The sequence below is a fragment of the Puntigrus tetrazona genome, chromosome 1 (genome assembly GCF_018831695.1).
Source record: "Puntigrus tetrazona isolate hp1 chromosome 1, ASM1883169v1, whole genome shotgun sequence".
Lineage (NCBI taxonomy): Eukaryota > Metazoa > Chordata > Actinopteri > Cypriniformes > Cyprinidae > Puntigrus > Puntigrus tetrazona.
This window is the reverse complement of record NC_056699.1, coordinates 12497656-12524255: the sequence shown is the minus strand read 5'-3', so window position 1 is coordinate 12524255 and position 26600 is coordinate 12497656. Positions and strand designations below refer to the sequence as shown.

The 26600-nt window shown below is 37.2% G+C and overlaps 1 protein-coding gene across 1 annotated transcript in view; it reads left to right on the top strand.

Moving 5' to 3' along the window:
- The window catches only part of zcchc7 (zinc finger, CCHC domain containing 7), a 44371-nt gene extending 19886 nt beyond the window's left edge, over nucleotides 1–24485 (top strand). The window contains 8 exon segments of the mRNA XM_043243721.1: nucleotides 7030–7088; nucleotides 7280–7405; nucleotides 8548–8718; nucleotides 11346–11381; nucleotides 22520–22615; nucleotides 23358–23475; nucleotides 23564–24006; nucleotides 24008–24485. Of these exon segments, the coding sequence (XP_043099656.1) occupies nucleotides 7030–7088; nucleotides 7280–7405; nucleotides 8548–8718; nucleotides 11346–11381; nucleotides 22520–22615; nucleotides 23358–23475; nucleotides 23564–24006; nucleotides 24008–24097 (1139 nt within the window). The 3' untranslated portion in view covers nucleotides 24098–24485.
- The last annotated feature ends 2115 nt before the right edge of the window (nucleotides 24486–26600 follow it).

The following is a 26600-nucleotide window of genomic DNA, read 5'->3' as shown; positions in this document are numbered from 1 at the left end:
TTCATACACTCAAAATAATGGTCTCAAAGTTTTTTTTGAAGCAACGTTCTAAATTGCATAATATGTGTTCCCCAAAGAAGTTGGTTTTCTTAGTGAGAAAGACCGCTTTTAATATAAAGAAGATATCTTAGAAGATATTATTATAATTCTTTTTTAATTTATAAATTTTTTTGACAGCTTTTAGACACTGTGAATGGTTCTTTTTAACAATAGTTATATAATGGTTATTTAGTAAATTCTGCTTTAATGTTTCTCTTTATAAAATGGAAGCATACGAGTTTAAAATGACTTGAGGGTGAATAACTAATGACACAATTCAAACGTGAATTAACTTTCCCTTTAAAAACCATATCACAGCAGTAACAGAAACTACAGTGAAACTGTTTTTGTGTTTTTTTTTCCAAAGGTGGTTTTTCATGCTTAAGTTGTGTGTATGTTTCCAATAGAGATATCAGTGTAATCCATGTTGCAAGGCTCCACAGCAGTGCTGCAAACATGAAGACTGAGCATGAAATGAAATGAAATGTGCCACTGTAATCCATAATCGACCTGTACATGATGTATTGACCGAGAGGGAGATCTCTCTCTCTATCGCTCTCATTTCATCTCTGTCTCAACATGTCTGTCTCTTTCTGCTTGATTTCATGTCCTGGTCCTCTCTTCCAACGTGTTCTGTTTGTGGTCCAACCGGATGCTTGAATTTAGTCGAGTGTGAAACGCTAGCGAGTATGTTTGTAAGCACGCGTATCTCCAGTCTCTTGTAGTGAGGTACCCTTGTGTGTGTGTGTGTGTGTGTGTGTGTTTTGTCTTTGAAGTGTGGCATTGTTACACACTGTTTGGTTTTCACACTCACATTCACCACTGCTCACCTAACTCACTGTGGTCTGTTCATGGACCATGATGCATTTCACTGCACCGCTCATTTGAATTCTGCCTTCCGTCTCCTCCGTCAAGTAGAGTTTAATTGCCCGTGTGGATGTAAATCTGGCTTTTCTGATACAAAGACTGATTCAAAGTTTTTAGAATATATAATAGCATCAAGGTTTTACAAAACACCATTGGACAATATGAAAGCACAATATCTCTTTGGTATGGAATTGGACAGGACACCTGACCTGATCTGCAGAGAGGCTTGGTATAATATGATACGTATCAAAAAAAAAAGCTATTTGCTCAACTGGAATTAACCGAGGCCTCCAACATTTGAACTGTTTAAACAAATGTAAATTAAACATTAAAATAGGACAGTACACCTACAACTTGAAAAAGCAAGGATGATGCTTTTTGAAGAATTTGGATGCCTCTTATAGACGTTTTGGCCACCTGTGCTTTACAAAATTTATAGCCATATTCAAAACTATAGCTTGACAAAAATGTAATTTTAATATGTTTTTGTTTTTTTGTTCAGTGCATCTGACTGTATTTTACACTAGTTTATTAAATATAAATGCTGCTGCTTTTATTATTTTACTGTACTTGAACTTTGTTAATGGTTGTTCCTTTTTTTCGTATATCAAAATCAATAAACTCATTAAAAATGAGGAGTATAGAATGGCATGAAGGAACTGAGAGGACAGGGGTGTGGCTTAGCAGATGGTGCTCTTGTGGGAAATGAGTGTTTGAATCCAGCTTGCAACATTTCTTAGTCCCATTCCCACATTCATTTCCTGTTTTCTCTGTACTATCATTTCCATAAAAATGGCGAAAAGGCCATAAAAATAATGAAGAGAGTGAAAGGGTTGCGCAGAAGGTATGAAAGCGATTTGGAGGGATGGATTCTGACAGGAAATGAGAATGAGCGAGGAGATTATTTAGCTGATGAAGGAAGTGGAGGAACAGGAGAATGGAGGCCAGGAGGAGAGAAAGACATGCCTTTGGTCAAGCAGGCGCGAACGCTGTGTGTGTGTGTGTGTGTGTTTGATCACTGTTTGATTGGATTAAGGTCTGCTCCAGGCAGGGTGAATAGGGACGTAATGCATTTGCTCCGTGGTCCATGTCAAGTATTTGTCAGGGGGTCTGGGAGGGCTGCTGACCCCCCATGTCTGCCCTTCTGTGGGGCATTTACCCTTCTCTGTATCGCTAGTCTCGCATATACAGACCTTTGACTAAATGGCGAAGAGTCTGGTCCACATTGCAGCTTATTCTGGCCATGAAACGCCCACTTAGACAAGAAGAGAAAGCAACCAGTCATAGTTCGTTTTGCATGCTATTTGGAGGCGGGTTTATCCAAAATAAATTAAACCAGAGTGGCCTAAAGAGTAATTAAAATAACGCTGCGGTGGTAAAGTGGAATAATGTGTTAGTACACTGTATATAAAATGAAATATTCACTTGCACTTGAGAACTTATTATTAATTGCCTCAAGCAGTATCTGAATATCATTTAAATATTTCATAGCGCTAACTTGGCAAACCTTTGTGAATCAAGTGATTAGTTCCTCAAAAGCACTTGAGTCAATCGTGTACATGGTTGTTGCATTGCAGCTTGCGGTTTGTTTATTTATTAGTTTATTTAAAACCATATTCTTTAGCTATAAATTGTACTTAAAGCGACCTATCATGTTATTTGAAAGTTTCGTCATTTGGTTTTGGGAACAACAGTTTTTAATGTATGCAAGGTCAGAAAACACTTTCTTTTTCTTAAAAGATTCCAAACCCCTCCTTTGCTCGAGGTTACTCTGCTCTGATTGGTCTGATGGACCAGTCTGTCGAAAACCGATCGTAGAAAAAACTCAAACAATAATGGTTGCATATATTAACTGAACACACATATATCACTGCAGTTTGTAAATGTCATTTAACATTTTTTTTATCGCCATACTTTATCATGACTTCAGACGAAAAGAATGGCAGACATTCTATATTTATCAAAACATTTCTATACAATAGTGGGCCAACAGCTGATAGCAGAACTAGTGTGTACACAACACAACACATATTTTACATAAATACATGCTTGACAGAACATTACAGCAACAATTTTTTGCATACTGTTTACATTCATACACAGCTGTCAAACACTGCATTAAAGGTAATTTGCATAAATAGGGACACTTTAAGTAGCTCTAAAATATGAATACATAAAGGCAAAAATGTATTGTATACTTTCTAAAATATTACTGAGCTGTAAATACTTTAACTTTGATGCAACTGTTATTTTTAGAAATTGGATGAAAGAAATCACCAAAAGCTGTCAGTCTTTTACGTGGTTTTTCAGAAATTATTTTAATGTGTTGATTTGGTGCACTTTTTATTCATTCAGGATTCTTTGATAAATAAAAAGTTTAAAAGAACAGTATTTATTAGTCATAAATTACATTTATTTTTTGTTTTTAAAAAATGAATGCATCCTTGCTGAATAGCAGTATTTCTTTAATAAAATAATAATAGTGCTAATATGGTCAAATGAAGGTTCAGTTAATTTTCCCGAAAGATTTACGTTGACCCTCGGTCATCGGGCTATCTGTATTGTCGAATCCAGCATTAAGAACCAAAAATGGGACTAAACATGAGCAACTTCTCCTGTCCATGTCTCCCTGTTTTAAACGTACACCCTCACACACAAAGGTACACGGGGTCGCACACACTCGGGCTCCATTGTTATGTATGGCTGTGTTAATCTGACTGCTGGCCTCTCTTCCGCTCTCTTTGTCCCCTCCGCCAGCCCAGTGGCAGAAGTCAACAGCACCGCACAAAGGGCCCGCAAAACTGGTTAACGGCGGGGTCTGCTTGAGGCTTTGATCAGCTTTTTTAGGGTTCAGTCCCATGTTCCCCCTCCTGGTGCTGTGGAGTCTTCTAGAGGAGGCTGAATGGTTACACTTGAGGGAGGTTGTTAAGGGAGACGAGTGCAGAGAGAGGTGCTCAGGATGGATGCGTGTGTCACTGGTCGGTATGGGATGTCATCTGATGTCTATGCAAACAAACCACCCCAATTGCTTACTCTTTAAGAATTAGGTTATAATAATGAAATTTCTGTCATAATTTACTCAGTCTTGCGTACTTCCAAAGCCATGATGCTTTTGTTAATCTTCAAAAAACACACTTTTTTTTTTTTTTGTGAAACACTACAAATGTCTGGCCCTCAGCTGAAAGTCCATTACCCCAAAACGTTCATGATTCAAGAACAACATATGATTTGATCGTCTAGAAAGAAAAACACTTTGTATGATGAACCAGTTTAAGTTTTTTACTCGCATATGAATAATGATTTAAACACACATAGAGCACTGCAAATATTTTTCAAACCTGCTTGCTTTTTATATTTTTATATTTCTTTATAAACCTTTTGGAGCATGACAGCTTTGAGGGTATTTTGTGTGTTTTCGAAGATGCAACATGATGGTAAATAATTCTATATAATTTTTATTTTTTGGGTATAATTTTTATTCCTTTAATGCACTTTCTGGATCAGTGCACATTGTTATAAATCCAAATACAAGAAAATGCATTTTATTATATTGTTTAATATTGTATATATAATAAAGTGACTTAGCTTTTCAGCTGAAATCATCCAGGCCACATGACCGGGAAAAATAATGTGAACAGCCCCACTTTTAAGCTACTGGTTTACTGATTTAGGATCTAAGATCTGGTTTTTAATGCAGATTAATGCCAGTAATGTCATTGATAGACTTGTAGATGCTCTTGAGGGTGAACTTGATCTTTAGCGTCCATATTTGGGTGCAGTGTTTTCACAATTGATTGTAATTCAACATCAAGATCTAGGTCTGCTATACTATTGAAATCCCCCATTTCATTATTCAGTTCCAAACAATCAATAACATCCTGCTCAGCCTTTTTTATTATTAAATAATTCTTACATTTCTATCTCTTTTGAACTGTCTATTTGTCAAAGAATGCTGAAAACAATCAATCACCGCTTCCAAAAAATAATTGTTCTGTCAAATAATTAATTGCATTTCGATTGCATTCAAAATAAGTTTTTGTTAACATAATATGTGTGTATATTTATTATGTGTATATGAATACAAACACATGCATGTATATATGCATGAAAAATTTTCTGTTTATGTCAAATATATTTGTATAGGATTTTAAATGCATGTAAATAGTTTCTAAATATTTACTCTGTGTATGTGTGTGCTATGTGTATTATATATTATGTAAATAAAAACCTTTATTTTGGATCTAATTGATCGTGACCAATCATTTGACAGCACTACAAAAAGATTTAAAAAAAAAAACTGTTTTCAACATTGATAATGACAACAGGTGTTCTTTGAGCACCAAATCAGTGTATTAGAATGACTTTTATAAAGCTTGTTTGACGCTAAAAACTAAAATAAAGGCTGCTGAAAATTTGGCTTAGCTATCACAGTATATTAAAATGGAAAACGGTTATTTAAGAAAAGGTTTTTACTGTAGTTGATCATTGGCGTGCATAAGATTCTTCTGTCCAAAGCTAGAATGGTTTTGAATTCTGAACGGTTCTGTGTATTGACTAGGATATTCTTTGTGGCCTCATGTTGGCTATGTGAGTTTTCTAAGGAGGATCCCATTAACAAGTTTTAGTAGCAGTTTAGTTCAGGACCGTGATTCAGCTGTGAGAGGAAACACTCAGAGAGTCCCAGACAGTTTGTGTTTTGAGATACGCCTTCACATGGCCTGTTCCCTATACACAGAGTACTCTTAAAGACAGAATAGTGTCTCAGTCTCTTTCTCTCTAATGGGAGCTTGTGTTCATGGTTAATTAGTTTCTCCTACACATCCGTTTTGTTCTCCATGGACCCAATGCTGGTGGCCGGGCGCACGCCAGCTTTCTTCTCTCTCAGACTATTAGTCAGCTGGAATTCATTAAAACACACACACACTGATGAAGTTGCACCCTGCGCGCACACCTCTTATTTTTATTTGTTGGTTCTATGTTAATTAGCATACCTAGGAGACTTGCAAGTAGCATCTGTCGCTATTCCCCCCTCCCTTGCTCTACTTTTCATCCTTCCATCTCGGCCTCGCTGTATGGAAAGCGAAAGGTTTTTTTGTGATGTTGAATACGGCCGACTCTCTAGCGCCCCCTCTGGCGGTGGCATATATTTTGTGCGGATGCCAATTGGAAAAACTCCGCATACTGTTTTATTTGAGCGTATGAGGGGGATTTGATGTGAAAACTGGGTGGATTTATGAAAATATTCCTAATATTCATATGAGAAGTACATTATAGTATCTTTGGTGTGTGTGTGTGTGTGTGTGTGTCATTGTGAATAGGCCTGGCAGGATTACCATAGTGAGGTCCTCCTTTCTCTGGCTTTGTGTGATTGCTGGGCCGTGACTGACGAGGCATTTCCCCCACGTAGAGACACGGAGGTGTGTGTGTGTGTGTGTGTGTGTGTGTGTGTCTGTGAGAGAGAAAGAAAGAAGGGGGGCATCAGGATTAAAGGAAATGTTTCCTGTTTATTGTACTGTGGGTCCTCGGGGATGTTTGGGGGGCATTGTTGCGATGTGTTGGGTGTGTAGATTTAAAAAAAAGCAAACACATTAATGAATGAATATATATGGTTAGTTTTTATAACAACCATTTGAATTATTTCGTGTGAGTGTGGATATCTGTAATTGTGTTTATTTTATTGTTTTTGCCCGTGTTTTCATGCATCAGTATAATTTTTCAGAGCAATTATCATGTGACACACTAAACTAGTATTGGCAATTGTTGGTGTCATGCTGATTTTGATGACCCTTCTTTGCTCTGGTCAGTTCCCCCGCCAGTGTTTCGTCTATCTTTTTTTATTACTTTGGACTCAGTGGAGTTTTTTGGTGTGTATGTGCGTGTGGCATGTTTTAATGCAGCGCGTGTTGATGTGCAGCTGCGTATTGCTGCAGTAACTGTCTCTCCGTCTCTTGAGAATGAGCTAAAAAAAAAAGGTCAAATTAGGGGAGTGGGCCTCTTGTATCATCCACACACACACACACACACACACACATAATCACACTCTTATCTCTTATTAAAGTTTTATCTAATTTCATGTTGATGGTTTCAGTTTGTTTTTCTCATGTGCTGATCTTTTTCTTGTAGAACATGCAAATGATGAAGAGAATAAACAGATCTGGGCTGTGTCAAAAAAGGATAAAGAGGTAATGTCGCATTTTTGGTCAAATCTGAAACGAATAAAAAAGGATAATGCAGAATTACCATGAAATACTTTTGATAAAACAGAAAATAATTGGTATTTTTAGGGATTGTCATTCATTGGAGGTGATTACCATTTCGTCTATGTGTGTGTGTGTGTGTGTGTGTGTGTGTGTGTGTGTGTGTGTGTGTGTAGGCTCAGATCTTTAATAAAGGGTTTTCCCGGAGGCGTCTTTCAGGCCGTTACTACGCTGAAAAATCCATCACGTGTCACAACTGCAAAAAGTCCGGCCATCTCTCCAAAAACTGCCCCACACCAAAGGTACATCATTATATGTCTCTACGTACATACATAGTCACCTGCTCCACTCAATATTTCCACTCAATAAACTGCTGGCTCCTATAGAGCACATTAGACCAAAAAAACTGCCTTTTTAACAAAATAATGGTCCACTTTAACTAAATTGACTAATCAAAAGTTCTACATAATTGGGTTAAAATGAAAATGGTTAACAGTGCATTTTGGATCAAAGTTTTAGTTTGATAAGTGTTAATAATTGATAAATATTCACTGGATTGTTATAATTAGCAATTACTTGATGATCGTTAAATACACATTGAAAATTTTGGGATCAATAAGGTTTTAAGAAAGAAATGATTACTTTTATTCAGCATGGGTAGATTCCAATCCTTAAGATAAATTCATTTTAACTTTAGGAACAGCATTATATATGCTGTTACTATACTGTTGCCTAGTTCCTTAATAAAAGAAATGCTATAAAAATTGAGCACGGCCCTTTAAGCTAACTGGTAGAAACTATTACAAGTTTGTAAAGTTGTCTTTTCAGATTTGAGGATTATTTTGTTCTTTGTTCTTTTGATACTCCCATTCTATTTTAAAAAAAGTGTTATATTATTTATTTGCACAAAATAGCAGCAGAACCTGGGATATTCATTGTGGTAATTTTAATGCTGTTATTTTATTCTAATTATAAATCTTTGACATTCAGGATGATATAGAATGAGAACACTATAGAATTCTTACAAAGTAAGAAATGTAACGTAAAAATAAGGTTTTCTGGTTTTAATGCTTTGAAGACAATGTCATATGCCAACTTTGTCATAGTGTCCTTATCGTTACTTAGATTGTTATATATTATTTGTGCAGACTAATTTGCACAGAATTTGCACTGGGCTATTTACTCTAGTTATTTTATTGCTATTACTATTATAATTACAAATATTTGGTATTCATCATGATACAAGACACTTTATAATTCTTAAAGAATTAGAAACCTAAGCTAAAAATAGTTTTCTTGTTTTAATGGTTTAAGTGTCATATGTTAACTTTATAGTGTCATAGTTGCCATTGTTGTGACTCTGTGTGTGTGTGTGTGTGTGTGTGTGTGTGTGTGTGTGTGTGTGTGTGTGTGTGTGTGTGTGTGTGTGTGTGTTTATGAGCAGAAGGTGCCGTGCTGCTCATTATGTGGGGTTCAGGGACATGTTCTGAGGATTTGTCCAAACCGTTACTGTTCTAACTGCTCTCTGCCCGGCCACATCAGTGACAACTGTCTGGAGAAAGCTTACTGGCACAAACGCTGCCACCGCTGTGACATGACTGGACACTTCTCTGACGTGAGTAGTGCTGTCTGTGTGTGTCTGTGTGTGTGTGTGTGTGTGTGTTAGTGTTGTGTGGACCATGGAGCTGAGATATGTCTCTGTGTGTGTTTTGGGTTTGTGTATTGTGTGTTGCTTGTTTGTTTGTTTGTGTGTGTGTGTGTGTGTGTGTGTGTATGTATCTCCTGGGCCATTCTTTCTCTCATTAAGACAGACGCTTCACAGGCTGTGAGTGGGACACACGCTCCACTCGTCACCCCCAACAACAACCCCACCGAGAGAGACAGAAATGGGGGAGGGAGAGAAACAAGTCAAAATGTTACTTTTAGAAACTGCAGGGGAGATAAAAAATATATATATATCTTGTTAAAATCTATCTATTTTTTTCTTTGACCATTGGTTTAGCATTTTTGCTTTCGACATCTGAGCACCGTTCATTCAAGATTCATTTTAAAATAGTAGCGCTGCGTTTTGTTCAATCGTGTTTTTGAACACGAGAACACATTCCCTCATCGTAAAAGCTAGTTGGGTTTGTTCATCTTTTGTTGTCTTGTGATTTGGAAACGGTTTTAATATAATTTTGGCATAGTTTTAATTGAAACGAAATTGGCCCCATTCATGCATAACATGACAAACAAACACATTTAGGTTTTGGGCGCAGTTAAACAGCGCTGCTTCGAGATATTCTGCTGCATTCTATTAGTCAAAGTAAAAGGTTTTTTCTGATTATCTAGGCTCGGTAAGTTTTCACATCACATGATAACAATCACAGTGGCCACCATCCTTCTAAGATCTCTAATTGATTATGCATCTAGAATAAGCAGTAAATATAAAATGCAGACCCTAGTTAATCTTACTGGTTAGCTGAACAAACAATTCTTCAGCCGCCAGCACAACATGACTTTTAATTACGCTTATAATCTATAATTACACCAGTCTCAAAAACTGCTATGTGACGTTCAGTAATGAACTCTGAGAGTTAACAAATATCAATCCATTTACTTTACGGTTTCTGCCTCCCTGTAACATACTTCTTCATAATGAATGACCTCGGTTCTTCATATTTACATATTTGTTACATGTTTAGGGCATGGAGATGTCGAGCACTGCATTTAGTCTGAACAAATGTTCAGTTCAAAATTATTGCACAGCTATTCAGAATGATCCCCTCGTTATATGGTTTCAATCCTCCCATTATTTTATACATTTGAGGTAACATTTTATTTTAGGGTCACTTCACATAGTTGCTTATTAACATGCATATTACTAGAATGCTAGCCACGTATTAGTAGTAATTAAGCACATGTTATGTTGTATTCTACATCACCCTTTTCTACATCCCTAATCCTGAACCTAACAACTACCTTACTAACATTTCATAAGCACCAAATTAGGGTTTTATTGAGAGAAAGTAAATAAGTCTTCCATATTCTAAAGCGTCACCAAATTTGAATTGTTTGCCAATGTTGTAACACTAATCACCCTGATAACATGTTCACTATTTGTGTTTAATTTGCCACAAAGCTCATTTGGATGTGAAAGTATGAACTTGCTTTAAAATTGGCTTCTATATTTGTCTGTTGTTCCTTGTGTTTCAAAGACCTTTATTTTTCCATTATTACCCCTACATTTGGGTTTATAAGAAGGTAGTAGTTTTGTCGAAGCTCTTACGGTTTTAGAGAACCAATATCCGTAAAAAGAACAACTCTGTATAGGCAGTCTTTTTTAATTCATCATCGTCATCATCATCGTCACAATAAAAATACTACTGCTACTAATAATATTAACGACAGGACTGTACGTTTTTGGCAGTATGGAAATGTTTTAATAGCTTCACTGCTGTATGATTTTGTCCCAGCGATTGAGGGAAAGCAAAGCAGATTCTTAGAGATTTAGAATGTTTCCTTCAGTACACTCAGCAGGGTGAACCCTACAGGGGGGGCTGAAGCCTCTGCCTGCCTCTCAGGTGGGGTTCAATGAAAAGCTAACTGTATAAATGAGTCCAGCTGCTGTGCCCTCAGCACTTTCAATTTTCAGAGAGATCTAGGAAGCTCACAGGGCACCCTTGCTCAGTGTCTGTTGAGTCTGTCAGCGCTGCACCTCTTTTTTTATCCTACATCCTTTCCTACATCCTTTTTTTTTTTCATTTTTTTTTTTTTTCATTTCCCCGTTCTCTTCTCTTCTCTTCTCTTCTCTTCTCTTCTCTTCTCTTCTCTTCTCTTCTCTTCTCTTCTCTTCTCTTCTCTTCTCTTCTCTTCTCTTCTCTTCTCTTCTCTTCTCTAACAATTTTATGTTCTATTTTTAAACTTTCATAAACTGGTTAATGTGCAAATTTTCCAAATAGGCCCTAAAAGGTTTCACGTATTGCTTCAGCAGTACATTTATTCAAAGATAAAAACAAAGCTCTGAAGTATACAGTAGATCAGTAATGAAAAGAAAACACACTAAAAAAGAAAAGGGGGTGTCTCAAATTCATGTCCTAATAGATGTCTGAAGCGCTCCTTTAATAAAAAAAAAAAAATAGTAATAATAATAATCGTTTACCTTTGTGTGGTTATTTTTATTTGTCTTTCTGAACTGCCAGACTTTCATTTCATATAAATATTGGGTTTACTCAACGTCTTTTTTTTTTCTTTTCTCAACAGGCTTGCCCAGAAATCTGGAGACAGTATCACATTACGGTAAGCTTCTATGTGTTTCTCGTATAAAATTTGAGGAAAGTTATGTGTGAATTCATAGAGAGTCTGCCTGACGGAATTTTATGTGACCTGTGTGTTAAACATCTCAAGTAATAGAGTGGTTTGTGACAAAAACAGATTAAGCCCACACTCATTTGTGTGTAATAAAAGCTCACAACCTCACAAAACCTCACGATGAACACACAGGTTCATCATGAGCACTATTAGTCATGATTGAGGCTTGCAGAGAAAAGGCTCCGTGCGTCCTGCTGGTTTCGCCTTTGTGTGAATGTGGACTCCTGACGGTGTATCTAAGCGGAGGAGAAATCAGCTTTCATTCATTACAAAGGGTTGCTTTAAAAAAAATAAGTCACTTAATACAACGAGTGTAAAAGTGTGTGTGAGATATGTGTGATTCTTTAAATAGACAACATTCGTTTACATGAGTTTTATTGGGTCGCTGTGTGCTTTACTCAGTATTTGCATCTTTGTGGATGTGTTTTGTCACAGAACAATCTGAAAGTGGTTAATTGGCAAACTCACTGAGCATTTTCTCCCCAAAGATACACCAGGGTGAGAAGGCATGTGACAGTCACACACACAGCTAAACGTCAAGGGGCGCGCTGGAACATCTGCACACACACTAATACACACATACACACACACACGCGCACGCATCTCCTCTCAGACTCCTGGAATATAGACCTCAGCCTAAGAGAAAAGAGCAGGTTGTTTGTCAATTAAAAGACGTGATAAAGCATGAAATGGGCTGCCAGCATCGCGCTGCGCCGAGCAGTCACTCGACCCGTCACACACACACACAGTCTAATTAGCTAGGCTTCCTAATGAAAAGGCCAGATCGTTAGCGCTAGCCTGGTGCGCGGGGTGGCAGAGTGGAGACAGAGAAAAAAGAAAGGTGGGATGAAAAGAAAATGTTGCCTCTAGGGCTGTTAAAGAGCTGCGTTGAAGGGTTAGAAGTCTTTAAAAAAATCGTTCTCACTTTCACTGTTTCTGAGCGTTGTGATTTTCTATCCTCAGTGTGGAATAAAAATAGCGTTTCCTCAATTTGTACCGATTAAGTTCATGGCTCAAAGAAGGAAACGGATATTATTATTATTATTATTATTATTATTATCATCCCTCTTTGAAAAGCATGTTACGGTATCTGTTGTTTCTGCCAAAACTGATGGGTCAGTTTTATTCTTATTAAAGTTGTGGACTGCAAGGGGAAGAAGTGAAAAATAAGTCAATAAATACAAATGTAAAAATGTATTCATTCAAATGTTTTTAATAATAATAATTTCCTACAATTGAACACAAATTGTCTAATTTAGTTTTACAGGCTCGGGTATTTGCTTCTGCTGCTGTTGTTTACTATCATTTTCAGCATGTTGATCATTTTCTGTGTTGACAGGCTTATGCTTGGTAATATTAATGCATGTCTGAAATATATTTAATATTTTTTGACTTTTTTTAATTTTTGTAAGATAAACTATTTTGTAAAACGGTTAGATGTTACATGTACTTCAGTTAAAATAATATTTTTATGTAATTACCACCAACTCACCCTAATCCAAACACTAACCCTATAGTAAGATCATGTAGTTACTTAAAAAACAAATCTAATTATATGTTTAATATTACACTGTAACAATGTCACCTTAAAATAGAGCAACCCAGTTTTGATTCTGTGTTGGTAAAATTTTGGTGCGTGTGTTTCCGAATTAATATCTTGATCTTGAATCAAAAACCAGACGAGACACTTCGAAAATAAAGAAAGAACAGTATCGTATTCGTATCTGTATTTGTATTTTAAAGTAGTATAATCGAAATCGTTGTTATAATCAGTGCTAACCATTTTGTCACACCCAAAAAAAATAGTTATTTCGAGGTTAAAAGACCATTTGCTGTTACTGTGAATTGTTGTCCGGCACTTGTGCCCCCGTGGATGACATATGTGGACTTTCGTGAGTCTTTATAATGGCGTAAAATAGCGGTTGATGGTTTCCTGCGGGTCCACTTGGTTCTGCTGGGCTGAGTCCATCTGCTTGTGCATTACTTTCATCCTCTGGGTCCTGCCCTGGTTCTGTTTGTGTGTGTAGGTACTTAAATTGAGTCACCCTCAACAGACGGTCTTTAAGGCCTTTAAACTATCCTGGAGTCTAGAGGGCTCAAAGTTAAATACAGTACAGATACCCCTGTGTGTGAGAGAGTGTGTGTGTGTGTGTTGTGCTTTGGGAGCTGTGGCCTGTCGCCCTATGCTAGGCCCAGTCAGGTGTGAAAAGGCATTCTGTCAGACCAGTCCCTTTCTACTGGGTCTGTTTACACTCTGTGTGTGCGTGTGTGTGTGCGTGCGTGCGTGCGTGTGTGTGTGTGCGTGCGTGCGTGTGTGTGTGCGTGCGTGTGTGTGTGTGTGTGTGAGGGTGGGTAAGGCCTGCACCTGTCTTCACTAACAAACATCTACTCAACTTAACTTTTTTTAAGTTTGCCACAAAACCCAAAGGAGGCAGACAGAAAGAAGTGCGAGTGTTCACAGAAGCTATGCAAAGAGTGAAAGTCAAAGCCAAATTTTCTGCTTGGTGCCATTACGCTGTTCCTGGTTAAGATTGCATTTAATAAACACCTACTATCGTACATCTGTAAGGACTTAACTTACTTGACAAGTTAGAGCAAATATTCTCTTTGACAGATGTAAACATGTTCTGTTCACACACACATAAGATCCGTTTTTAAGGGGCGACTAGGTGCATTTACCAATTCGCTACAGAGCTTTTATGTTTTGGTTCAGATATTAAGGGTCTGAAGGGGATACGGATTCCAAACCTTTTAAGAGGATATTGGTGAGCAATTACCATTTTTTTAAAAACTTCTTTTTAAAATCCCTCCTTTCCTCAAACTGATTGGCCTAGTAATCCTTTACACTGTAATGAAAATTAACTGAATCCTTAGCATAAGTGAAATGTATGAGGGACGTACAGCTTGTGCATTCAAAGAGATCAAGTGATTTATTTTATTTAATTTTTAGAAGTAGTCAGTAATAAAGAGAAATGGTTTTGCTATCAGTATAAACATTTTTGAATATTATTCAGCTAGACCAGCCAAATATGGTCCAAAATATGAATTCAGTGTAAAATGAGTAAATTATATTTAGCAGACGTACATTTAGTTAAACCTTTATGCCATCGGGAGGTAGAAAAGGTCTGGAATCATCCAGCGCAAATGTTTAAATGAGAAGCAAGTATATCATTTGTAAATGTCTACATGCGTTTATGTGTGTTGGTGTGATAGACACAGGGCACCATCTACTGATATAGATGATGTACTACAGCAGTACTTCAAGGACAAATACTGTAAAATCCTCTCAGATTAAAAGTGATTCATCAATGAAGGCAATAAAATCTTACTTTATATTTTTAGTGTTTCAATTGAATAATTTGACCCGTATAGGATTTTTGGCTGGTATAAAATGGAAGAAATCCGATAGTCTTCGACTAAAAAAAGGCCCCAGTCAAATCTTAGTATCAGAACATCATCGACGGTTATGTTTTTCGATCTTATTTCTTTAGCAGCTTAAGATATAAATATAAAAAAAATGTCATTGTAACCATCTTTGTCTTTAATGAGTATAAATCAATAGTACATTTTCATTGGTTGTCAGGTAGACATTCGTGAATGTGTGCGCTCACATTTGTGCGAATGTAATGATTTCTTCTCTCGTACAGTGAAGAGGTGAGAGGAGAGTCTGACACACTTTATTTAGAGTGTTTGTATCGATTAGACTCCAGTGGGAACAGCTCAGTGAAAATGTCAAAGCACAGCATTTAGATAAAGCTGTTCTTTCTTACACTGATGTTATGCCGCTGAGCTTTTTAAGAGCGTGATCGCCGCGTGGATCTGTCAGCACAAGACATCTGAGTTTAGGGCAAGAAGAGTTTGAATCCGTTCATATAAAAATGCAAAACCGAAAGTCTGGAAGTCTAAAGTGTCACGTGATTTTTCAGAAATCATTATAATATGCTGATTTTGTGTGCAGGAAACATTTCTTATGGTTATCTATGTGCTGCTTAGTATTTTTGTAGAACCCATGATACATTATTGCAGGATTCTTTAATAATAATTAAAAAAAAAGAGTTTTGTAACAATGTGGTCTTGTCAGTTTTTTAGCAGTTTATATTTTCTTTCAGAAAAATATTAATATAATTATTTCATATTTTTTATTTTAGTTATATATTGCTTTTCCGTTGATTGAACTGTGACTATAGTGATTAGTCAGGTCCTCCTGCTGTGTGAGTGTTGTGTGCTGTCGCCACCTGGGGGAGAGGACTCTAAGCGCTTCAGTTTATTATTTGGCTTGCAGCAGCATTGTGATGTTTTCGCTTTGTCAGAACATCTCTTTGTGTGGCTTTAAGCTATTTTTTTCTTGTTGTTATGTCTTGTTTCTTCTGAGTCAAATGTCATTCTCTTTGAATCTCGGGTATTCATTTAAGCAGAAGACATTGTTAGGGCTCTGTTTTGTAAACTGATTATTTTATTCCAGCTGTGAGATGAAGAGATTTTCGCTCTTTACCAGATAGGAGAATGAAAATTGTAATATTGTGAAGGAAAAGGGATGTGAGACTTACGGATCCTATTTATTTTTTATAGCAAAATAGAGTTTCCTCTTTTTTTTTTTTTTTTTTTAATAACTTGCAACCTACGAAAACTTGATTAATCATGATATGATGACCTTTTTAGAATCAAACTTTTCGATCGCTGATACAAACACAATTCTTTTTTTCTTTTTTTTTTCCCCCTCCATTTCTGTCTCTCTGAAACTCACAAACCCTCACACAGTCGTTCACTCCTCCGCTGGTTTGGAGGATGGCTTCTGGTTATCAGTTGGAAGGCAGGCACAGAGAGACCGGTGTGTGTGGCATTGCATGACAGGCCAGGGGTCGATAGCATTACAAGGCGTGTGTGTATGGCCGCACATCCGTGTAAGAGTGTGTGTGTGTGTGTGTGCCTTTTGGCTGCCACTTTCCTGTGTCTGCATTTGAATTACAAAAGCAAGGGGAGCTGGCATGAAAATAGAAAAATGTTTATCTGTTAGCCTCTCTCGGCCTTACGTATACACACACTTCTTACTGAACTGAATAAGACAGAAGAGTAAACGGTCTGCAGCTGAGACCAGAAATGGGTCAGAGCGTCCTTTATAGCATTTCTTTGCATCTTTTCATTTATTGAATAGTTTGCGTGGAACAAACATGAAAATAGATGAAGTTATCAGGTGTGTTGACATGGCGTTACTGCACACTCTATAAAAGGTCAGGAAAAGGGTTTCACAGCAGTGGCAAAGAAGAACCATTTTGAGTTTCCCCAAAGAGCCTTTCAGTGGACAGCTATTAAAATAGCAGCATTTTTCATAGTCTAAAAGACATTTCCATAATCAAAAAAAAAAAATCCAGTAGAAAGGTTAGCATGGAAGCTAAATGTAGTTCATGCAACCATCAGTGTTATTCAAGAACCTGCTTTTAAGATTGCACAGATAACCTTGGTAATATTATTTAGTATATGAGCAACTCTCACTGTAAACTAGCTGCATTAGCATGCCTGTTATTAACATATTGGCTGTTTATTAGTACTAGTACTCAAAACGTAAGACTAATTGCTCCATTTCTAATAATTTTATGCAAAAAATGGTTCAGCCTATTTAATGGAGGTTTATTCTAAGTAGAATAAAACGGAAGGGTTTTGCACACAGATGTAGGCAAATGCACAGTTAGACAATGTTAAAACAGCATTTACCTTATCAGAAACGCTTTATTCCTTAACATCAGTGAATGCCTGCTAATGTCACACGTTTAGCAAGTGAACATCATCGGACTGTCACATACATTGGGCATGTGCAGTAGCACAGTGTAAAGCTACCGTTTGTAAAGCACATCACCTGGCAAAGGCTCAGCTGAGCTACAGCAGCTCTGTCATGTCAATCAGTACACGTCTTGTTTTCCGTCCCTTGTGCAGAGAAACAACAATCAACATTGGACCATGATACGTTGTCGCCTGTGATTGTGGTACCGCGTTTATTCATTTAGGCCACATCTGTATGATATTAAAAATGTCTGCACAGATAAACCCACACTAGATGTGCATTTTGTATCCATTTTGACAGTGCATGTCAGGTCATGGCATGTACGTTTTATATATGCTGCTGCACGTTGAATATCGGGGTTATATGTCATGATGCACTACATGTGTATATACAGTACAATCAAAAATTATTCAGTGGGTGCAGGGTACTATATTTTATTTTTAAAAGTGAGAATAGTAAAATAAAGTAAATTGTGACGTATTTAAAAAAAACAAATTCATACAGTAGACTACCAGTAAAATTGATAAACATTTGACCTGACCATGTTTTGCTTAAGTGTTTTTTTATTTATTTAATTGCTAATGCAACACCACAGACTGAACAAAATAAAGCATTGCTTAGTAATCGGTTAACCTAAATTATATTATTGTGTACATTTATATAATTGTATAAAATATAATACTTAAATGTAACAGTTCTCGTCATATTTATGACCATTTTAAGAATATGCTGCTGTGATAATGTGAGAAATGTCGAAGGTGTCATGAATATATTTTGGTTTGACTGTATATGGAGCCCGGTTTTATGAAAACGCGTATACATAATATACCAAATAAAAACAAAAAACTTGCATTTGATTCACATGCATATATGCATCTAACCCACAACCTTAATTTTACCCATTGTGTAGCATAAACATGCCAAAGTCAGCTTTTGCTAATAAATACCACATTTTTTGTTTTTATTTGGATTACTATTTATGCACACTTTCATGAGGTCAGATAGATAGATCTCTTTCCCCCTCCAGGCGTATTGTATGTAAATTGTATTAATAGTCTGAGTTATCTAATGTCTAATGTGATTTTGTTGGAACATCATACATTGAATATAACTCTGGATGAAAATAGTGAATGCCTTTAAATGATTTCTCTTTACCCCCACTCCTTTCCTGTCGTTCTGGGGGGTTCTCTGGAGTTTTCTATTACGTATGCAAAATGCACCCCAAATCTCCCACCTCTCCCTAATCCACCAAGCACACAAAGACTGTTTACACTGTGTGTGCATGTTTGAATTGTGATTACACTGGAAACAGTTTGAATTTGATGTGGGTTTAAGGATTAAGGTTGTGTCCGCCTGTAGCCAAGGTGTGAAGTATCGTTGCCAGGATGCAGCGTGCGTGCGTGTGTAAATCTGTGTGTTTTATTTGGAGGACTGTTTTCTTTGAGGAGGGAAGGGAGGTGGTGTCTCTTAAAAACATTGGATGAGAAAATAATCAACAGTACAGTAATAAAATGAGAAATATTACGAAACGTGAGAAGCAATACTGTATAAAGCACTCATCTTTGTAAATCAGCGCTCTCCAAAAGCAACACCAGCGGATGAGCTTTCGGAGAGAGGCAGTGTCTTGTTTGGCCTCCCTGGAGCACATTATGTTCTCATGGAGGCCCCGAAGCATGGTGTGAATACGAGGGGAGAAACTGTCGAGAAGTCATGTGAGAGCGCCTCCGCGTAGCGCTGTGATTGGCTTATTACTCTATGCAGCAATGCCCACCTGAATGGGTCAAACATATACATTTAGTTTTGGATGCTAGTTAATAGGGTAAGACGAATGCTGTTCAATTAACCCAGAAGTCAGATTAAATCAAAATATTGCACTAAATGTTCTTTTTTTACCAAAATAATCACATTTATCTGATCTAAGGTCATTTTCAATTAAATATTTTGAACTGAAAAAGATTGTGCAACGCACAATTATATGTGACTACCAATGCTTTTTTTGCACAAGGTCATATGAATGCGTGTGTGTGTGTGTGTGTGTGTCTGAGAGAAAATATGCTCTGTGACTCTTGGTCCTGAAACACAAACATATCAGAGGCCACCCTCTGCCCCGATAATCCTTTCAGATAGAGGTGATACACACACACTAAAGAGAGGTAATTAATAGTGCCACAGAGCAGCTCTTATGCACAGAGGATCGGATGAAGGAGGGGTCGCTCTGTCGTCTTTTTTTTTTTTTTTCCCCCCTGTCAGTCTTCCTCCCTTTTCCGCGACATTCGAGCACGAGTGTGATAACAGGAGCTCAAGGTCAGGAAGGGGGGCACAGCGGATGTGTGATAGAGGGAGGGTCTTCTTACACACCAATTTGCATGAGATATCAGCAAGAATGAAAGTGTAGAGAAAGAAAAATAGACCGATAGACGAGTGAAGGTACAGTAAACACGAAGAAAGAGACAGAGGTTAAAGGACGAACAGACAAATAAACAACAGAATGACTCTTGAGTTGGTTTAGAAAAATGGAACATTAGAAATACAGAAAGGGAAAGGCCTCCGAGGAAAACATGAGTGCTACAGTAGTTACGTGATTGTTGTAGTACGTGGTTGTCAGTGGTTTTTAACACATTGATGTGTAGTTGTTAGTGGGAACGGAGAACCGGATCTTCTCTTAACTGTCCTTATGTGTCTGCATTCTTCCAAAGATGTGGATGGAACATCATACTAAAATACTTAGACAGCAAGTCCTGAGTCTGCAAGAAAAATGAGCGGTTTTAGCTTAGTTGTAATTTCAGTCGGAATTGAAAATGATAGAACTGAGAAATAATACAAAAATAAGAAGCATATCTTTATTTTGAGTCAACCGCTGCTACCAGTACGGCCTAGGTGACTCGCATGAGCCGAATCTTTTATGAATCATTTGTAAAGACTGTTACAACCGTGATTCACTCACTAAACCAGCAGGAGATGATTATGACTCGCTTGTACCATAAGTCACCATTCTTTCTTGCCTAAAGCAAAATTATAGAGAACTGTGTACTATTATGTTTGCATAAGGCTGAATTATTGATTCTATTTTTTTTCCTTTTTAAGTATTGCATGCAGATGATATATAAATGTAAATAAATTGAGGCTCACTTTATATTAGGTGGCCTTAACTATTATGAACTTGTATTAATCAGCCGATACAATACACTTATTGTGTACATAAATGCTTTTACATTGTACTCATATTTAAAAAAAAGTATTTTGTAATTAATTTCTGTAATTACATTTTATAATTGCACTGTTGACCCGTCTACCCTACCCATACCACAAAACCTGTCTCTAGCCTTACCCGCATCCTACTTCAGCAGCAGCAAAAGTATTTTGCAGTACATTATGAACACAATAAATACATTGTACTCATTTTTAATGCTAGTACATAGATAAGCCACCTAATATAAAGTTGAACCATAAATTCTAAGGGTAGTTTCTAGATGATTGCTCAGTCGCCAAGTCAAAAGAGCATACAAGTAACACTATGATATTCAAGTTCTCAGATATGGCTGCTTTAGTGGATTTTTTCACATTTTAGCATCCACCAAGCAATCAATTTAAGTAATGGCTTATCTCTCCTGTAATTTCTTCCATAGTTGCACAGAAGTTCAATACACTTCAAATCAGTAACCTCTGTATTAACATGATTAGCAAGTGTAACTAAACGACCAACAGCGGATGGCAAACCTTAGATCGAGTTTGGGGTCTAGCAAAAAATTGAGTGAGTGAGTGACGGTGAGAGAGAGAGAGAGAGAGAGAGAAGGGTGGGCGTCTGGGGGGTAACCGGTGGTGTCTTTGTGATGGAGATGGAGCAGTCTCCAGCGCTGAGCTGATAATGACCAACGGTTCTAATAGCATTCACCCCTCCACCCTTTAACCACTCAAGCGGAAAACGGACAGAAAGAAAGAGAGAGAGTGTGTGGAACGGAGGAAGATATGTTTAAAATATGACGAGGTGGGACCGCGTGTGTCCCGGCTTATTGAAAACGCACGTATACGAGTGTGTGTATGTCTCGACGCCCCCTTGAGGACACATTAAAAGACAATATGTGTGTAGTTTTCGGCCACGCACACACGCGAACACGCTCGCACCAGTCGGCTTACCCTCTTTATCGTGCTGTATTTACGGAGGGCGATGGAGCGTGAAACGCCTTTGGGCTCCCCGGGACCAGATGGAGAAACACACACACACATACACACACTCCAAAGGCGGCCTTATCACCAGCGCATTACTGGGATTTATTGATACCCTCGGTAATCACTCCCTTATATCACCTCAAAGAAAAGAAAAATATACAGATTATATGAATGTCTGTGAGAAAGAGTGGGAGGAGGAGACAGAGCGGATGATGGGAGAAAGAGAGTGTGAATGGGGGTCATCATTCACTAGCGAGATGGGAAATGTAAGTGAGGTTTATAATAACAGACCAGAGTGAAAGGAATTGAGTGAAGTCGAGGAATATAACGCAGGTAGTCAGTTGGCTGACATGCGCGCGCACAAAGGGCACAGCCGAGGGACCGAGGTGCATTCACACACTTGACACGAGCGGAGTTGTATTCTTGTGTGTGTTTAGAGTGTTCTGGAGCTGGTTGCGCCCGGATTCTTGTCACCCTAATTGGAGGTTTCTTGACCTTACTGCTTTAACTTGTCACACAGTAGATGCCTCTGCTACAAATGGGCATAGCGGCCTTTACTGTTGCTAGCATAGCCTGCTACACGATGTTTGGTATAATGTCAAAGCTGCTCTTTTTTTCTTACATTTTTGGTTTGACTGTAAATGACAGAATGGACATTTCGTCCTTACTACACGCGATGCGGTATAAAAGGTACCTTTTCGATGTGAAACCCGAGTTTTTGCTCTAATTAGTCTTTCTATTTCCACGCTGTCGCGGCTGGAATAATCTCAGGTGATTATCTGCTTTATTCAAGGTTAAAAATGTCCAATATGATTCATATTGGTTTGCCTTTATAGCCATATTGAAAGCAACAACAGACAGTTTACCTCAGATCTTGAAAATAAGAAGATATCCGTTAAAACTCACTGCGAACCAAAGAGTGTATTCCACAATACACAACACTAAGCTTGTACATTTAATGATGTTAAAAAGCTAATATTTATTAAGTAGATTATAAATGCATTCATTTCGTTGCGAGAGCACTGCACTTCCAGAGAGAGCCCGCCCATGCACGCTTCTGATTGGCTGTTATATTTGATTGAAGAAGTTGGGAATCAGTCTCCTATCTTTTGTTTCTTTGTAGACCACTAAGGGACCTCTCTGCAAAGCCAGTGATCCAGAGGCCTCCAGGAAACCTGCTTACTGTTATAACTGCTCTATGAAAGGACACTTCGGCCATGTAAGTGGATCAGCCTCGTCTCGGGGGGGCCACGGAGCTGCTTGCTTTCCACAACGCATAACAACCACAACAATGAAACAGAAAAATATTTTAAATACCATATTTCCACACACACACACACACACACACACAGGAAAAAAACTGCTTTATTTCTCATGCTGAAAACAAATAGTACAAAATTTAGGAAAAACTGTATTGTTTTAATGTTTTAGGTCTGTTCTTATTCTCAGTTTACTTTTTGCCTTTATTTCATGTTAAAATACGTAAAATACTAAATGAAGAACAGCTATAAAAACCTCCGTTCAAAAGGTTGATTTTTTTTTTTATTAATGTTGTATATTCAGCAAGGATTCTTGAGGTTTACAGTAAAGAATTTTACGTTGTTCTAAAATCTATTTTAAAACAAAATGCTGTTTTTTTTTAAAAAAAAAAAAGCTATTAAAAAAAAAAATAAATAAATAAATATTTACACAAAAACATTAAACAGAACAACTTATTGTTCAGCATATTGTTCAGTTATCCAGTATATGATTTCTGAAGGATCATTGAACTGGAGGAATGAATATAAAATTTGAATATAAGCATTCAAATGGAAAATAGTGAATATGTTTTCACAGTATTACTGTTTTTACTGTATTTTGGAAATATATGCAGCATTGGAAGGATAAGAGAGATTGTGATAGATGGATGTACCTTCACTGATGCCCATGATTTGAGAAGTTAAAGTGTGTGTTTTCTGCAGGAATGCACCCGGAGGAGAATGTACAACGGGACGTATCCCACCCTGCCATTTATTTCCCGTTACGACACGAAGGATCACTTCCATTTCCGGGAAATTCGAATCGAAAAGCAGGCCAGAGGTTTGTTAAGGCTGCTTCTGATAAGTTGAATTGCTAAAAGTTGATCATACTTGAGACTTAAAGATGTAATAATGTGTGTCTCTTTCAGAACTTGAGCGAGCCGGATTGCTTTCACCTGACAGAGCCGTCGTTATACACACCCCCCAACCTCCGAAAAAGAAACAAAAAACCAGCCACAAACAGTCTCCATACCCATACAGCGCTCACAGCAACAACCAGTACACACCGAAAAGACGCATTGCACACACACCCAAACACACACACTTCAACGTCCAGAAGAACCACGGCAAACACACCCCTAAGTTTAATGAAGCCAAAAAGAAGAAAAAAGTAAAAAGCAAAACACAATCTGAAGTCATTGTTATAGATGAAGATGCAGACTTTCCTAGAGGTTGCAAAAAGAGCCTTCACAAGACAAGAGATGTTTCATCAGCCAACGTGAAGCCGAAGAAGTTCTTCGGAAAGGAAAAGAACAATAAAAAGGACAAAATAACAAAAAAGAAGGAGAGGAAATGGCAAAAGAGAGAACGGAAAAGCTGCTAAAGATTCTTCCATGTATCCCTCTGATGAAAACCTTTTTCTGATTAAGCAAAGAAAGGTAAAAGGTAGGAAAAACATTTAAAAGGGATGTCAAGCGATTCATATGAGAGTGAATGAATCGTCAGGTGGTTCACCTTCTACTTGTGATTGCTTTCGGTCCGTTCTCTTCCAATTCACATGGTTTTGAATACAGTATTACGCCTTTTTAAGTTGCTCTTTAAAGACAAATTCTACTCAAATCAGACCCTCTCACCCAAATTCTGTCAATTTCTCAGTGCTTGGCTTTTATTCATATACTAATTTGACATCAAAAAGTGCAAAATTTTGGGAAAGATTTAATGTTTAGCAAATTCAGGTATTTTAAAAGCAGGTGTTGAGCTTGTACATGGCCACTTGATAGATTTTTCTATTTTATGTACATGCTGACTTCTGTAACATTGTGATTAAATTAAAGTCTGTTTGTATTGATAGATCCTGATTCGTCTTTCACTTTTTTTATGAATATTTTTGCTTTATTTTAAGGTAAAATATGTAAAACCCCAGCTTTATATGCAAAAACTGATACTTTTGTAAAAAGCTTGAACTCTAAGCTCTGTGGCACAATAACAGCATTCCTCTGTTCATTTTAGCATCCCACCAGCAAAACCAATGGCATGGCTTTGGGGGTGGAGCTATCAGTTTTGCCAGCCAATGGCATTTGTGGGAGTGGAAACCAGTTTAAAAAGATTGTTTGCAATTTTGGTTAAAAAACCCCCCCAAAAAACATTAATTCTGTCCTTGTCTCTTTTTGTTTTCCTGACAGGATGCGCATTAATAATATTTTGATACTTGATGAGAGCGTCATGCAATCATGAAACTCCACTGCTTTTCCACAGAGATGCTGCTTTTGGCTTTGTTTAGAACTGAGTTTGTTGGCGTATCAAAATAGAGATTGAGATGATATGAGCTGCTTTTTTATTGATCTCACAGCCATGCACTTGATTTCAAGTGTTTAGTTCTGTTGAACCAAAACCTATACCTTCAGACAAAAATATGTGCTCCTCCTTTCTCTTCTTTCCCGTGATTATCTTCTTGAGCTCCAGGTGTTGTGTTTAGGCCTTTAAAGTAATGACAGACAGCAAACAGCTGCTTAAGTGGTCAAAGCGTTGCCATTACCTTTGCTTTCTCTATTTTTCACTTTTTAAGATCCATTATTGCTGTATTCCATACCATCTCTCTTTTTGCTTTCATGGGTTGTGTTTTTGCTAAGAACAATATTTGAGCTCTAAAAAAAGATTTGTTCAGTTGTCCTGTGAGTGTGTGTGATGTTGTTCTGCTCAGCAGGGCCGTCCTTGTGTGTGTGTGTGGACATTTATGTGAAAGTGTGTGCCATCAGGCTTTTATAGCTTGAAACGTTTTTTCAACAGCAAAAGAGATTATACTTTTTTAAGCCAAATGTAAATCCAACACCAAACATGGCAGTCCAGCCCACATGCAGAAGAAAAATCTGTTTTGTTTTGTTTTTTTTCACGATTTGCAGACAGTATGTAAACTCCGTGGTCCCCCAGGGCTTGGCTGAGATGTGTAAGAGAGATACAGTAAGATGTGAAGGAAGGAACATGCAGTCGAGTCACACACGATCACTCACGCTGATTTACTCTGACTAATTCCTTAGAAGTGATTAATCAGGATTTTTACTGGTATAGTTGGCCACAACACATTCCCAGCACTTTGACTCAACATGCAGTCCTCAAAACATTTACAGTCATCCTCTGAAGTGTAATGAATGAACAATACTCATCACCATTTCACTTTCAAGGACAGTATTTGCCTGTAAAATCTGTTTTATGTCAAGCTGGTAAGTACTCTTTCTAGTTTCCTCTTAAAGCTAAATTTGCTTGCCGGTCTGAATCTTGCCTCCACCACTGTGGTCCATTTCTGTATGTGACATGACTTTTTCATTAGTTTAGTTCTCGGTGCAGCCCAAATAGAGCTTAATAAAATCTATATATAAATGGGCACATGCTAAAAAGCATAATATATCTATGAATCTAGCTTTAAACCCTGTGAAAGTAATAAAATAATGTTAAAGTTAAAATGGGAAGAGTTTGTGGTTACAGTCAAAAGTGTTTTTTTTTTTTTTATACTGTGCTTTTATGGTCCCTGCATGTGTGCTGATTGCTTGCCAGAAAATGTCATTCAGTTCTAAGCATGGCCAAGTTTATGGAAACCATGACAGAGATGGAGTATGATTTTTCTTTCTTTTTTTTTTTTTTTAAAGAAAAGAACAAATGTAATCGAGTTCCCCAAACATTTCTATAGCAGTGTTTTTTTTTTTTTATTATTTATTATAGCATTCATTAATATTTTAAATGAGCTTTTATTATTTAATATTTTTATTTCTAGTAAGCTGTCATTTTTGCCATTTTTAATTAATTATTTAATATATTATTTTAATTTTAGTAATTTTAGCATCTAATTTAACATATATCAATTTCCAAAAACATAAATGAAATTAAATAACATTCTTAATACTTTTAGTTAAAATAAGTTTGGCCTGAAATCACAAATTATCCAATTATAAATGCTGATCATAATTATTGTTT